The sequence below is a fragment of the Hemiscyllium ocellatum genome, chromosome 30 (assembly GCF_020745735.1).
Source record: "Hemiscyllium ocellatum isolate sHemOce1 chromosome 30, sHemOce1.pat.X.cur, whole genome shotgun sequence".
Taxonomy (NCBI): domain Eukaryota; kingdom Metazoa; phylum Chordata; class Chondrichthyes; order Orectolobiformes; family Hemiscylliidae; genus Hemiscyllium; species Hemiscyllium ocellatum.
The window spans coordinates 45,159,956-45,176,656 of NC_083430.1; the positions used below are offsets into that span (position 1 = coordinate 45,159,956).

General features: G+C 48.4%; 1 protein-coding gene across 1 annotated transcript in view; it reads right to left on the bottom strand.

Moving 5' to 3' along the window:
• The window catches only part of LOC132829823 (receptor-type tyrosine-protein phosphatase U-like), a 492,619-nt gene that overhangs the window by 319,352 nt on the left and 156,566 nt on the right, over positions 1–16,701 (bottom strand). The window contains exon 4 of the mRNA XM_060847187.1: positions 3,602–3,683. Within this exon, the coding sequence (XP_060703170.1) occupies positions 3,602–3,683 (82 nt within the window). The remainder of the gene's footprint in view (positions 1–3,601; positions 3,684–16,701) is intronic.

The following is a 16,701-nucleotide window of genomic DNA, read 5'->3' on the forward strand; positions in this document are numbered from 1 at the left end:
ACCTGAACCAGAAGGGCACCAATATCCTGGGGGGTAGGTTTGCTAGCACTCTTCAGGGAGGTTTAAACTAATTTGGCAGGGGGATGGGATCCGGACTTGTAGTCCAGCAAATAGGTTAGCTGTTTTTCAGGATGTCCAAGAATGTAGGGAGGCTGTGGAGAAGGTAGCACTGACAGGGAATACTTGCGGACACAGAGATGGGCTCAAGTGCGTATACTTCAACGCAAGGAGTATCAGAAATAAGGTGGGTGAACTTAAGACGTGGATCGGTACCTGGGACTACGATGTTGTGGCCATCACGGAAACGTGGATAGATGAGGGACAGGAATGGTTGTTGGAAGTTCCTGGTTACAGATGTTTCAGTAAGATTAGGGAGGGTGGTAAAAAAGGAGGGGGGTGGCATTGCTAATTAGAAATGGTATAACGGCTGCAGAAAGGAAGTTTGAGGGGGATCTGCCTTTGGAGGTAGTATGGGCTGAAGTCAGAAATAGGAAAGGTGCAGTCACCTTGTTGGGTGTTTACTATAGGCCCCCCAATAGCAGCAGAGATGTGGAGAAACAGACTGGGAAACAGATTTTGGAAAGGTGCAGAAGCCACAGGGTCGTAGTCATGGGCGATTTCAACTTCCCAAATATTGACTGGAAGGTCTTTAGATCAAGTAGATTGGATGGGGCGGTGTTTGTGCAGTGTGTCCAGGAAGCTTTTCTAACTCAGTATGTAGATTGTCCAACCAGAGGGGACGCCATATTGGATTTGGTACTCGGTAATGAACCGGGACAAGTGATGGGCTTGTTAGTGGGTGAACATTTTGGTAATGGTGACCACAATTCTGTGACTTTCACCTTGGTTATGGAGAGAGATAGGTGCGCACAACAGGGTGGATTTTACAATTGGGGGAAGGGAAATTACGATGCTGTAAGACAGGATTTGAGGAGCATAAGTTGGGAGCATAGGCTGTCAGGGAAGGATGTGGTGGAAATGTGGAACTTTTTCAAGATGATGTGTCCTTGATATGTATGTACCTATCAGGCAGGAAAGAAATGGTCATGTGAGGGAGCCTTGGTTGACAAATGAGGTTGAATGTCTAGTAAAGAGGAAGAAGGAGGCTTACATAAGGTTGAGGAAACAGAGTTCAGACAGAGCAGTGGAGGGATACAGGATAGCCAGAAGGGACCTGAAGAAAGGGATTAGGAGAGATAAGAGAGGGCATGAAAAATCCTTGGCGGATAGGATCAAGGATAACCCCAAAGCATTTTATGCGTATGTGAGAAACATGAGAATGATGAGAACGAGGGTAGGTCCGATCAAGGACAGTAGTGGGAGATTGTGTATTGAGTCGGAAGAGATAGGAGAGGTCTTGAATGAGTACTTTTCTTCAGTATTTACGAACGAGAGGGACCGTATTGTTGAAGAGGAGAGTGTGAAACGGACTGGTAAGCTAGAAGAGATACTTGTTAGGAAGGAAGATGTGTTGGACATTTTGAACAACTTGAGGATAGACAAGTCCCCCGGGCCTGACGGGATATATCCTAGGATTATGTGGGAAGCAAGAGAGGAAATTGCAGTACCGTTGGCAATGATCTTTTCGTCTTCACTGTCAACGGGGGTGGTACCAGGGGACTGGAGAGTAGCGAATGTTGTGGCCCTGTTCAAAAAAGGGAATAGGGATAACCCCGGGAATTACAGGCCAGTTAGTCTTACTTCTGTGGTAGGCAAAGTAATGGAAAGGGTACTGAGGGATAGGATTTATGAGTATCTGGAAAGACACTGCTTGATTAGGGACAGCCAGCACGGATTTGTGAAGGGTAGGTCTTGCCTTACAAGTCTTATTGAATTCTTTGAGGAGGTGACCAAGCATGTGGATGAGGGTAGAGCAGTGGATGTAGTGTACATGGATTTTAGTAAGGCATTTGATAAGGTTCCCCATGGTAGGCTTATGCGGAAAGTCAGGAGGCATGGGATAGAGGGAAATTTGGCCAATTGGATAGAAAACTGGCTAACCGGTCGAAGTCAGAGAGTGGTGGTAGATGGTAAATATTCAGCCTGGAGCCCAGTTACAAGTGGAGTTCCGCAGGGATCAGTTCTGGGTCCTCTGCTGTTTGTAATTTTTATTAATGACTTGGATGAGGGAGTCGAAGGGTGGGTCAGTAAATTTGCAGATGATACGAAGATTGGTGGAGTTGTGGACAGTGAAGAGGGCTGTTGTCGGCTGCAAAGGGACTTAGATATGATGCAGAGCTGGGCTGAGGAGTGGCAGATGGAGTTCAACCCTGCCAAGTGTGAGGTTGTCCATTTTGGAAGAACAAATAAGAATGCAGAATACAGGGTTAACGGTAAGGTTCTTAGTCAGGTGGAGGAACAGAGGGATCTTGGGGTCTATGTACATAGATCTTTGAAAGTTGCCACTCAGGTGGATAGAGCTTTTAAGGAGGCCTATGGTGTATTAGCGTTCATTAGCAGAGGCATTGAATTCAAGAGTCGTGAAGTGATGTTGCAGCTGTACAGGACTTTGGTTAGGCCACATTTGGAGTACTGTGTGCAGTTCTGGTCGCCTCACTTTAGGAAAGGTGTGGAAGCTTTGGAGAGGGTGCAGAGAAGATTTACCAGGATGTTGCCTGGAATGGAGAATAGGTTGTACGAGGATAGGTTGAGAGTTCTCGGCCTTTTCTCGTTGGAACGGCGAAGGATGAGGGGTGACTTGATAGAGGTTTATAAGATGATCAGAGGAATAGATAGAGTAGACAGTCAGAAACTTTTTCCCCGGGTACAACAGAGTGTTACAAGGGGACATAAATTTAAGGTGAAGGGTGGAAGGTATAGGGGAGATGTCAGAGGTGGGTTCTTTACCCAGAGAGTGGTGGGGGCATGGAAAGCGCTGCCCGTGGGAGTGGTAGAGTCAGAATCATTGGCGACCTTTAAGTGGCAATTGGATAGGTACATGGATGGGTGCTTAATCTAGGATAGATGTTCGGCACCAACATCGTGGACCGAAGGGCCTGTTCTGTGCTGTATTGTTCTATGTTCTATGTTCTATGGCCTTTCTCCAATTTAGAACTTCAATTTGTAGATCTGGTCTATCCTTTTCCATCACTATTTTAAATCTAATAGAATTATGGTCGCTGGCCCCAAACTGCTCCCCCACTGACAGCTCAGTCACCTGCCCTGCCTTATTTCCCAAGAGTAGGCCAAGTTTTGCACTTTCTCTAGAAGGTACATCCACATATTGAATCAGAAAATTTTAGTTGAGGCTTCCTCAGTAAATGTGCATAAAGCTAAGGTAGATAATTCATTTACTAAGGTAGATAATTTTTAAAAAATTAAGGGTTGTAGTGAGAGGACGAGTCAGTGGAGCTGAGGCTAAGATTCAATAAGATCAGCCATGACCTTATTGAATGTGGAGCAGGCTCAAAGGGCCAGATGGCCTATTCCTGCTCTGATTTCTTAGGTTCTTATGTTATGTTAGTACTATTGATTCTGCTTCCACTCTCCCTTTAAACAGTGCTTTTCAGATCATCATAATTATCACAAAAAAAGTTCCTTCATCTCTTCCTTCAGACTTTTAGTCATAACAGTGGAAAGACAGAAGAGATTGTTTACTTACTGCAGGTAGAATCCACGATCAGTATATCATCTAATGCGATATAACCTCTTTGTTCTGGCAAGATGACTGCTTCAAAAATAACCTGGTATCAATTAGAATCAAATAACATCATTAAAGTCACATAATAAATTCTTATGGTTGCAGACAGATGGATAGTTGTGCAAGATTTGCTAATGTAAAGCTGATGAGTCCAAGGGTTATCTGAAATTAGTAAAGTTTTCTCTCAATTCTTTAGAAATGCAACTGCTAACATTTGGCCAAAATCTTTTATTTTTAATGGACATTTATAGCGCTAAAGGAGACAACTGGGCCCATTTTTCCTCGCCAATCATCTAAGATCTGAATGTACTCATCCCATTTTACAGCATTTAGTCCAGAGCCTTGGAAGCTATGACAACACGAATGAATATTTAAATATTTCTTAAATTTTACAAAAATTTCTGACTGGTTATCCTGTTTATTGACCTCTCTACTATTGAAAAAGTGCCATCCCATCTGCCCAATCAATGTACCTCATGATCTTATCCATCTTTATCAGATCCCTTTCTTTCTTTTTTGTTCCCTTTGGACAGTGTTCAGCTGCATGAGCAGCTACTACCACTACTGTTGCTGCAGCAGCTTGTGCCTTGCCCACAACTGAACACTTTCTGGTGCCTGGGCCTGCATGAATTGTTGATGCTTGGGCTCCACCTACATCTGGGATTGCTACTGTTGCTGCCTGGAACCTGGGGCCTGCCTCCACTGTTGCTACCTGAGACTTGCTTTGGGCCCCCTAGTAATTTGGACCGTTGCTGCTTGGGACTTGCTGAGGGCCCCCCTGAACTGAAGGCTGTTGCTGCTGTCTGAACCCAACCTGCACTCAGGATTACTGCTGCCTGGGCCCTGCCAACACCTGGGTCTGTTAATGTTATTACTACCTGGGCCTAATCTCTCTGCTGTTGCCAGGGCCAAAGCACCTAGGACTGTTGCTGCTACAGCCCCAGCCTCCTTGTTGTGACCATCTTTGCCTGAGGCCCACACAGGAAGGAACACCAGGGCCACCCAGCAGCACACCATGGCAAGCCTGAAAGCAGCAGGCCCGAGCTGCACCTATGTCGATTAGCTGCTGCCTTAAGCTTGACTGCTGCAAGCCCTGCTACAACTCCAACCCCCTTCCAGCATTTGACCAAACGCCCGAGGATGAAGGCCTATCCCCATCCCAAACATGATTATTGAGGCAGGAAGGCCATGGCTAGTGTGGTTGCCCATCTGGCCATCATTGCTGTAGCTCACATGTACAGGAAAGTCATACTCTTACTTAGGACTGAGCAGGTGGTCCACTGGACTGTGCAGAAGGGGCTCACTGTGGGCAGGACATTCCTATCTGTGACCAATTGGAGGTCACTGCCTGGAGGATCATGATTTCCAATGTCCTGCCCCTCATTGCCAATGAACTCCTTCTCCCCCATCTCTAAACTCTAGGGGAGATCCAGTCAAGTGTGCAACTGCTTCTGCTCGGTCTGAAGAACCCTGTCCTCCAGCATGTCTACTCCTTCCAATGCCAAGTGTTCACTTGCCTGACCTGGGGGGATACCACAGTGGGCTCATTTACCCTCCTCCATGAGGGAACAGCCTACAGCGACTTCTGGATGATAGACTCTGTGGTGTCATCTGTGCCATGAGGTGGGGCACATAAGGAAGAACTGCCCCACCCAGAAGGTTGTCCAGCCCACACCAGCAGCTGCCGCACCAACTGCCCCCCCCTCCCCAGGACAACAACACAAGCCCTGTCAGCAGGGGCTACTGATACCTCGACCTCTGGTGGGAAGGGGGGTGAGTGTCCGGCTGAGTGGGGCAGGTTTGGGAAACTCCGGTGTTGTGGGAAGGGCCTTGGGTACAGGTTCTCTAGGAGTTGTCACCATGGGGCTGGCATCAAGCACAGGGTCCGGGGGTATAGGTTCCTTGGGAATCAATGCCATGGGGTGGGGTTCAGGAACCTGGTCCCACCACCCACCAGCACCTGACATTACAAAGGCAGGATAGGAAGTGACACAACTGGCTCTCCCTGCCCTTGCCATGCCCCCTGCATTCCCCCCAGCTAAGAGTGTTCCTGGAGATGTGGGGAGCAGGGTAAGAAAGCCTTGGGTCATGTGACCACCAAGGCGGGCAGAGAAGAAAAGGCCCATAAATTACCCCCTCTTGCTGGGGAAGAGGCGCTGCCTCCTGGAGGGGAGAGAGCTTCTGGGAACACTCCAGCGGTACTGTCCCTCCCCAGGGGATGAATCCACGGTGTCTCCTGCCTGTCTTGTACCGCGGCCCAGCCTGTCTGAACCCCTGGGAGCTGCAGTAGGTTATTCTGTTGCTGCTGTTCCACCAGCCCCCAGGGATGAAATAGAACCCAACGTGACCCACAGTGCGGGCTGTAGTATTTTAAATACTGGGAGGTTATTGAGTGGTGGAGGGAGGACGATGTTATCTTCACTCCTCCCTCCCGGACTCTTTCTGGGCACCTTGGCCCTGGGAGAGCACCTTTTCCCCAAGGAGCCGAGCGTTCCAGTGTCGGGTGAGGAGTGTGGCCACAAGCCGCAGCTGCCCAATGACTGGACCTTGCATTCTGGGAAGGGGTGCGTTGAAGAAGTACCACCGGGGACACTGGGGGTCGGATTGCTGGGGGCTTGAGGCTAGTTGGTGGTGCCGGGCCAGCCCCCACTCTGCCTATGGAGAAGGGGCTGGCAACTGAGGGTGACTTCCTGGAGGAGGGTTCGGGTTCAGCGATGGGCACTGGGGACAAAGCCGAGTCCGTCTCCAGCAAAGTTGTTGAGTCCCAGGTGCCCCCCACTTAGCTTCTCCTCATCCCTCCCGAGGAGCTCCTGGAAACTCATAGTCGCCGGGACAGAGCCCAACTGGCACTCAACCACTGGAACTCCTTCGAGCAAGTGTACTTGGCCCAGGCTGCTCGCCAAGCGTCTGGACTGGATTCAAATGAGCAAAAGAGTGTTAGAAATTTCCTGGGTGCACTCCTGGTGAGGTTGAGGGACTTCTGTGCCCCCTCGTCCTCCCAGTAAATGGTTTAATCGTATTGGTGGTGGTTGCACAACCCTGCTGACATGAAGACTATCATAGCCAGCCTCAAAATCAACAGCAGCAGGGAGTCACAGTGCAGATTCCAGACCGTCTCAGGCCTTCAGGACGGGACGTATGTGGTGTGCTTCCTGCAAGTTACCCCAGGAAATAAAGCCACCTGGCTTTTGGAGTGGCAAGGTGGGGGTGGGGGCACAGGAGTCACCTCACCCGCAGATCTGGTGGGGTGGCTATCTTGTTGGCCCTGCATTTTCAGCCGGAGATCTTGGAGGTCAGGGAGCCAATGCCAGGCCGTTTGCTGGGTGGGGGGAGAGGGCACGGTGCTTCAGTTTGTGAACGTCTATGCTCCTTTAGTTGGACCAAGACCAATGTGCTTCTACAGAGAAGTGTCTGCTCATCTCTCCTCTGCCGACGAAGGCCAGTGTGTTGTCCTCGGGGGAGATTTTAACTGCATTGTCGTGGTTCTGCTCGCCGAGCTGGAAGTTTTTGCTGCAAACGTTTCGTTCCCTGGCTAGGGAACATCATCAGTGCTGTTGGAGCCTCGTGTGAAGCGCTGCTTTGATGTTTCTTCCGGTATTTATATTGGTTTGTTCTTGCCGCTTCCGGGTGTCAGTTTCAGCTGCAGTGATTTGTATGTGGGGTCCAGGTCGATGTGTCTGCAAATTTGCAGCAAAAACTTCCAGCTCGGCGAGCAGAACCACGACAACGGATACCCGAGCTACAAATCTTCAATCAGATTTTAAATTTTAACTGCATCCTTGAGGATGGGGACCGTGGTGATGCCGGTCTAGTTTAGCATCTGGGAGGAGTTTGGGGGCCTTGGTCAAGTCCTTTGACCTGTTGGAGGTCTAGTGGAATCTCCAACCTGATTCCATCGCCATCACCTTCGTGAGGCCTGGAATCGGAGTGTCCAGAATCGACCGCCTGCATGTTTTGTGGGCGTACGCCTCCTGCTTTTCAGAGACCTCCATGCGGCAGGTGCTGTGCACAGACCCACACCTGGTGTGGGCGAAACTCCTTCCATTTGACGCCTGACTCAAGTCCACACACTGGCACTTTAACTACCCACTGTTGGAGGATGAGTTGTTCTGAGGCTAGTTTCAGTGGTTCTGGGCCGGCTAGAGAAGGAAGCGGCAAAGCTTCCCTCCCTGACACTCTGGTGGGATGTAGGCAAGGCTCATGTCTGCATTTTTTGTCAGGAGTATGCAAGGGGTCAACAAAGAGGTGGAAATCCGTGATTGTGAAGTTGGAGAAGGAGGTATTCGATCTGGAGTCATGTCTCGATCAGCCTGATGTGCACCCAGCCCTGCGGGGAGTGTACGAAGCGAAGAAGGCCATGCTCTGAGACCTGCAGGTCATTGGGTCCCAGGGCGCGTACGTGAGGTCATGGATCTGGCTCCTCCAGGACCTGGACCATGGCTCTTCCTCATTCTACTTGCTGGAAAAAAGTGTGGCACCAATCAACAGCTCCTTGTGCTGCTGGCAGACAATTGGTCCCTCATCTCTGATTCGAAGGGTATCAGGGCCCAAATTCACTCCTATCACTTGACCTGTTCTCTCCAGATCCGTCGGGCGAGGATATTTGCAGAGTTCTAAGGGAGGACCTGCCTCAGCTCAGCCCACAGGATGCTGGAAGGCACGACAATCCAGTCATTTTAGAGAAGCTGATCAATGCCCTCGACTGGCTCTCAAGGGGCAAGTCCCTGGAGCTGAATGGGCTGACTGGAGTTTTTCAGGGCATTCTGGGATGCCTTAGGGGAGTGTCTACATGCTGGAGAGCTGCCCCTTTCTTGGCAAAGGGTGGTCATTGTCCTGTTGCCAAAGAAGGGAGACCTTCAATCCTTGAAGAACAGGCATCCAGGCTCCCTCCTTGGCATGGATTATAAAATTTCCACCAGGGAGTTGACTTCTTGCCTGGCTTCTATATTGGCCTACATGCTTCCCCTGGACCAGTCCTACTCGGTCCCAGGCCGGAAAAAACAGGACAACATCCATCTGGTCCGGGACCTGTTCCATTTCTGTCGACACGCTGGTCTGCTGAGCGCCTACCTGTCCCTCGACAAGAAGAAGGTGTTTGACAGGGTCGATCACTAACATCTGCTCAGGACTGTGCAGGCATTCGAGTTTGTGAAGCAGTTCAATGCCCGGATCTGATTTTTGTACACCGCAGAGTATCTGGTTAAAGTTAACTGCGCCCCTTCATTTTGGAAGAGGAATACATCAGGGCTGCTCCTTGTCTGGCCAACTGTATTCCCTGTACGTGGTGGCTTTCCTGTGCCTCTTGTGGAAGAGTCTTTGGGGCTAGTTCTGTCCTGCACAGGCATGGGGGTGTTCTTCTCTGCTTATGCTGATTTATATGTACCTCACTTTCACTAACCTGTCTGACCTGGAGAAGATGCATGAGTACCAGGCCATGTACTCAGCGGCGTCTTCCACCAGGACCAACTGGGCCAAATGTTCCAGACTACTGTGGAAGTCTGTGGTGGGTGGACTCTCTGCTGGAGGAGTTACGGGAGTTCAGCTTGAGTTCCACCCATCTCCTCTACCTGGGGGTCTACCTCAGGCCGGCTGTGAAATCCTGGCCAGCAAACTGGCAGGAGCTGGAGGCCAAGCTCTCAGCTCACTTAGGCCGCTGGACAGGGCTGCTCAGAGTGCTGACTCACAGGAGTTGAGTGCTGGTCATAAACCAGTTTGTGGTTGCCATGCTGTGGTACCAGCTGGTCACTTTTGTCCCTCCTGGTTTTGTTGCTGACATCCAGAGAACATTGGTTCACTTCTTCTGGGACAAAAAGACTCACTGGATCACTGTGCAGGTCCTGAGTCTCCATATTGAGGAGGGTGGTCAGTCGCTGGTGTGTTCGCACCCAAGTAGCGACTTTCCACCTTCAGACCTTGCAGCAATACCTTTTACATTGAGCCTCCTCCTAGGTAGTGTGCCCTGGTGACATTTCTTTCCACCAGGTACATAACCTCCACTACGACATGCAACTCCTGTTCATCGACCATGATGGTTTGGAGATAGCTCTCAGGACGCTGCCTGTCTTTTACCAGCACCTGATCACTGTCTGGAACATCGTTGAAACACATTGCGCTTACCCTCCAGCTGGAGTAGCGGCTATCATCAGAGAGCTGTTGCTCAAGAATCCGCACCTCAGTGTTCACTGGTTCAAGTAGCAATTGGAGGGGAGGGCTGTGGCTGCGAAGGTGAACAGGGTTGGGGATGTGCTGGGTTACAGGGTCTGGACTGGATGCTGCTGCAGGACATTGCGAGCAGGACAGTGGTAGATGTCTGGTTGAGGCCACTGACATTTGATGCATTAAGATGGCGGTGCTTGGAACGACAGTGCACCAGTTGGAGGATGCTCAGGTGTGCAGTAGAATCCTGACTGCGCTTACACCTGCACAGATGGGATTTCACGTTGGCCCCAAGATCGCGTACTTCCCACGGAAGCCTGTGTCAGACAATCTGAGCAGCTACCAGAATTTGTTTTGTCCCCTGCAGGAACATATCACAGCGGACCCTGTACAGACTGCTGCTGCACCTTGTCCACCTCTTTTCCCCTCATCCACTGCTCAGACACATCTTGCCTGCCCATTTGCCACTGGGCAGTGGGGATCCCCAGTGTAGGGCTCTCTACTTGGGAGTCCTCTCCCTTTTTGGTTGAGGATGTGGGTGGAGGGTGCTGCACACAGCAATCCCCTGCTTGTTCAGTTGAGCTATGGAGTCCGTGGAGTCTGTGGACCATGTGTGTAAAAGTGGGGTGTGAGTGTTTGCACTTCCTTTTTAATTTTTGTTGAACTTTAAGTCCTGATCTTTGGGTAATCTCCTGATCTTCACACACCCAGTGCAGACAAGGGAAGGTAGGTCAGAGGATCTCAGTCAGAGATGTACAGCATGGAAACAGACCCTTTCGTCCAACATGTCCATATCGACCAGATATTCCAACCCAATCTAGTCCCACCTGCCAGCACCCGGCCCATATCCCTCCAAACCTCTCTTATTCAATTACTCATCCAAATGCCTCTAAATTGTTACAATTGTACCGGCCTCCACCACTTCCTCTGGCAGCTCATTCCATACACCAGCCTTTGCATGAAAACGTTGCCCATTGGGTCTCTTTTATATCTTTCCCCTCTCCCCTAAACCGATGCCCTCTCGTTTTGGGCTCCCCCACCTCAGAAAAGACTTTGTCTGTCCATTTATTCTATCCATGCCTCTCACGATTTTATAAACCGCTATAAGGTCACCCCTCAGCCTCTGACGCTCCATGGAAAACAGCCCCAGCCTATTCAACCTCTCCCAATAGCTCAAATCCTCCAACCCTGGCAACATCCTTGTAAATCTTTTTTGAACCCTTTCAAGTTTCACAACATCTTTCTGATGGGAAGGAGACCAGAACTGCACACAATATTCCAACAGTGGCCTAAACAATGTCCTGTACAGCTGCAACATGACCTCCCAACTCTTGTACTCAATACTCTGACCTCCCCTCCCCATCAGCATTCCGAAAACTCCCTCGTCAGGTCCGCACCCCCCACCAACCCAACCTCCACTCCAGGCACCTTCCCCTGCAACTGCAAGAAATGCAAAACTTGCGCCCACACCTCCCCCATTACTTCCCTCCAAGGCTCCAAGGGATCCTTCCATATCTGCCACAAATTCATCTGCACCTCCACACACATCATTTACTGCATCCGCTGCACCTGATGTGGCCTCCACTATATTGGGGAGACAGGCCGCCTACTTGCGGAACGTTTCAGAGAACACCTCTGGGACACCCGCACCAACCAACCCAACCACCCTGTGGCTCAACACTTCAACTCCCCCTCCCACTCCACCAAGGACATGCAGGTTCTTGGACTCCTCCATCGCCAGACCATAGCAACACGACGGTTGGAGGAAGAACACCTCATCTTCTGCATTGGAACCCTCCAACCACAAGGGATGAACTCAGATTTCTCCAGTTTCCTTTTTTCTCCCACCCCACCTTGTCTCAGTCAAATCCCTTGAACTCAGCACCACCTTCCTAACCTGCAATCTTCTTCCTGATCTCTCCACCCCCAACCCCACTCCGGCCTATCACCCTCACCTTGACCTCCTTCTACCTATCGCATTTCCAACGCCCCTCCCCCAAGTCCCTCCTCCCTACCTTTTATCTCAGCCTGCTTGGCACACTCTCCTCATTCCTGTCGATTCTCCTGCTCTTTGGATGCTGCCTGACCTGCTGCGCTTTAACCAGCAACACATTTTCAACTCTGATCTCCAGCATCTGCAGTCCTCACTTTCTCCTCAAATACTCTGACCAATAAAGGAAAGAATAGCAAACGCCTTCTTCGCTATCCTATCTACCTGCAACTCCACTTTCAAGGAGCTATGAACCTGCGCTCCAAGGTCTTTGTTCAGCAACACTCCATAGGACCTTACCATTAAGTGTATAAGTCCTACTAAAATGCTTTCCCAAAATGCAGCACCTTGCATTTATCTGAATTAAACTCCATCTGCCACTTCTCAGCCCATTGGCCCATCTGGTCAAGATCCTGTTGTAATCTGAGGTAACCTTCTTCACTGTCCACTACACTTCCAATTTTGGTGTCATCTGCAAACTTACTAGCTATACCTCTTATGCTCACATCCAAATCATTTATATAAATAAGGAAAAGTAGTGAACCCAGCACCGATCCTTGTGGCACTCCACTGTTCACTGGGCCTCCAGTCTCAAAAGCAACTCTCCACCACCACCCTCTGTCTTTTATCTTTGAGCCAGTCCTGTATCCAAATGGCTAGTTCTCCCTGTATTCCGTGAGATCTAACCTTGCTAATCAGTCTGCCATGGGGAACCTTGTCAAACGCCTTACTCAAGTCCATGTAGATCACATCTACTGCTCTGCCCTCATCAATCCGCTTTGTTACTATTTCAAAAATGTTTGTGAGACATGATTTCCCATGCACAAAGCCATGTTGAATATTCCTAATCAGTCCTTGCCTTTCCAAATACCTGTATATCCTGTTCCTCAGGATTCTTTCCAACAATTTGCCACCAGCAATGTCAGGCTCACTGGTCTTTAGTTCCCTGGCTTGTCCTTACTTTGCCAACCTTCAGTCTTCCAGTACCTCACCTGTGACTATTGATGATACAAATATCTCAGTAAAAGGTCCACCAATCACTTCCCTAGCTTCCCACAGAGTCCTAGGGTACACCTGATCACGTCCTGGGGATTGATCCACTTTTATGCGTTTCTAAACATCTAGTACTTCCTCCTCTGTAACATGGACACTTTTCAAGATGTCACCATCTATTTCCCTACATTCTATATCTTCCACGAACTTTTCCACAATAAATACTGATGCAAAATACATGTTTTGTATCGATCACATCTCCTGCAGCTCCACACAAAGGCCGCTTTGCTGATTTTTGAGGGGCCCTATTCTCTCCAGAGTTATTCTTTGTCCTTAATGTATTCGTAAAAATCCTGTGGATTCTCCTTTAATCCTATTTGCCAAAGATATCTCATGTTCCCGTTTTGCCCTCCTGATTTCCCTCTTAAGTATACCCCTATGACTTTATACTCTTCTAAGGATTCACTTAATCTATCCTGTCTATACCTAACATAAGCTTCCTTCTTTTTCTTCACCAAACCCTCAATTTCTTTAGTCATCCTATACCTACCAGCCTTTCCTTTCACCCTAACAGGAATATACTTTCTCTGGATTCTCGTTATCTCATTTCTGAAGGCTTCCCATTTTCCAGCCGACCCTTTACCTACGAGCATCAGCTTGTGAAAGTTTGGCTTAATACCATCAAAATTGGCCTTTCTCAACTTATAGATCTGTCTATCCTTTTCCATCGCTAGTTTAAAGCTAATAGAACTATGGTGGCTGGCCCCAATGTGCTCCCCACTAACATCTCAATCACCTGCTCTGCCTTATTTCCTAAGAGTAGGTCAAGTTTTGCACCTTCTCTAGGGGTACATCCACATACTGATTCAGAAAATTGTCTTGTACACACTTAAATTCCTCTCCATCTAAACACTCAACACTATGACAGTCCCAGTCGATGTTTGGAAAGTTAAAATCCCCTACCATAACTAACCTATTATTCTCTCAGATAACAGTGAGATCTCCTTACAAATTTGTTTCTCAATTTCCTTCTGACTATTAGGGGACTATAATACAATCTGAATAACGTGATCAGCCCTTTCTTATTTCTCACCTCTACCCAAATAGCTTCCCTGGATGTATTTCTGGGAATATCCTCCCTCAGTACAGCTGTAATGCTATCCCTTATCAAAAATGCCACTCCCCTCCTCTCTTGCCTCCCTTTCTATCCTTCCTGTAGCATTTGTATCCTGGAACAGTAAGCCGCCAGTCCTGCCCAGCCCTGAGACTTGTTTCTGTAATAGGAATGATATCCCAGGTCCCATGTTCTTAACCATGCCCTGAGTGCCTTCCCTGTTGAGCCCCTTGCATCAAAATAAATGCAGTTTAATTTATTAGTCCTATCTTGTTCTCTGCTTTGTCTCTGCCTGCCCTGACTGTTTGATTCACTCCTGTTCTCAACTGTATCAGTCTCAGATTGATCTCTTTCTTCACTATCTCCCTGGGTCCCATGCCCCACCTTACTCCTGAGCAGCTCGAGCAAATCTCCCAGCCAGTATATTAGTCCCCTCCCAATTTAAGTGCAATCTGTCCTTCTTGCGCAGGTCATCTCTACCCCAAAAGAGCTTCCAATGATCTAAAAATATGAAACCTTCTCCCATACATCAGCTCCTCGGCCATGCTTTTACCTGCTGCATCATTCTATTCCTGCCCTCACTAGCTGTAGCACTGGGAGTAATCCAGATATTACTACCCTTGAGGACCTCCTTTTTAAATTCCTGCCTAACTCTCTGTAATCCCCCTTCAGAATCTCATCCTTTTCCCTTCCTATGTTGTTGGTTCCAATGTGTACAATGACCTCCTGCTGGCTCCTCTCCCTCTTGAACATTCTGCACTCTCTGACACATCCTTATTCCTGGCACCAGGGAAGCAACACAGCATTTTGATATTTAGCTGCTGGCCACAGAAATGTCTGTCTACATCGGACTAGAGAACTCCCTAACACAATTGATCTCTTGGATCCTGACGTGCCCCTCATTTGATTTTAGCCAGTCTCAACTCTAGTGGGTCTGCTCCTGGACCTGGCCAAGCTGGCCAAAAACAGGTCCAGTCAGCAGGCTGTGGTGGGGGTCATTATGGCTGATTGCCTGCCCCTCTTCCATGGGTACGTCCGTGCCTTGGTGGCCCTGGAGAATGATCACCCAGTGTCTACCAACACTTCAAGGTTTTTGGGGGAGATGGGCACTGCAGGGAGTGGAGTGCTTTGTTGCCCCCTCTATCTCTATTTTGATTTAATCCCTGCCCTCCCCTTCACTTTTTTGATCACGCAGTATTGCCCTTTAATGAGAAGGCACTGCTTGTCACTGACCACTTGGGTATTTCCTTTCTTCTTGGCGTTAGAAAATGAATAAAGATTTACTCATTTGTTGGTCTTCACTGTGTCCTGCACTGCATACACGTGACATGGGTGCTTGGGAAAAATAAGCAACTACTGGTGTTTTGCAGGTAGTGTGTTGGGGGAGGGGGGGGGGGAATAGAATAGGAAAAAATAAACAACCAGCAGATTTAGAATCTCCTCGGTTTAGGGAACTGATGCTGTTTAAAAAAAATATGACCAGGAGAGAGGGCCCTCTTGTGGTGCAGTGGTTCCAGAAGTGTGTAGTAACATCTCTGAAGAGGTTGATTAGGAAAATATTAGAGCCCAAAGGGTCTCAGTAGACTGGCTGTCATTTCTGAAACTTCTTTGATATATGGTAAGGTGGGTAGGGTTTCTGGCTGTGTTTGGTCTGCTTGTCGTGATTTGTTCTTGAGGAATCTGCGCACTGTGTTTTTTGAGTATCCGTTCTTCTTGAATACGTCGTATAGGTGGTTCTCCTCTGTTTTTCGAAATTCGTCTGTGCTGCAGTGTGTGGTAAGCAGTGTGCGCAGATTCCTCAAGAACAAACCACGACAAGCAGACAAAACACAGCCAGAAACCCTAACCACCTTACCATATATCAAAGCAGTTTCAGAAATGACAGCAAGACATACTGAGACCCCTCGGAATCCTAGTAGCACACAAACCCACCAACACTCTCAAACAAAAACTAACAAACTTAAAAGACCCAGTACAACCCATGGACAAAACCAACGTCATCTACAAAATTCCATGCAAGGACTGCCACAAATGCTACGTAGGACAAACAGGAAGAAAGTTAGCCACCAGGATACACAAACACCAGCTAGCCACAAAAAGACACGACCTCCTCTCCCTCATAGCCCTACACACGGTTGAAGAAAAACCACCATTTCGACTGGGACAACACATCTATCCTGGGACAGGCTAAGCAAAGACATGCCAGAGAATTCCTGTCCTGTCCCTACCTGTCCTGCTACCTTCAGGGATTTTTGAAAATGCATTTTGCAAGGTTTCACCTTTCACTGTGCAATTCCTTGCCTTATCAGGCCTCATATATTATCTTGCATTTTTTTCAGGGAAAACTCCACTTGCCACTATTCTACCCACTGAGCCAGTCTATTGATATTCTCTTGTAATTTATGTTTATCCTCCTCACTATCACCCGACTAATTTTCATATCATCTGCAGATGTCTTGATCATACCCAACACACATAAATGTCCAAATCATTAGTGTTCACCATAAACAGCAAATGTACTAACATCAAGCCCAACTGAACCCTACTGGAAACAGCCTCCCAGTCTCAGAAACGTTTCAGATACCAAGGACTTTATCAACAACCTACTGAAGTCTATGAAGACTCTTGATGACATTCTTGGTTATTGTCTCAAAAACATTGATCAAATTTGTCAATCTTGACCTTCCTTTGACAAATTTGTTTTTACTATTCCTGATTAATTCATGCCTCTCCAAGTGCAGGTATATTCTGTCCCTTAGAATTCTTTCGAACAACTCCCCCACTGCTGTAGTTGGATTGATTGGCCTA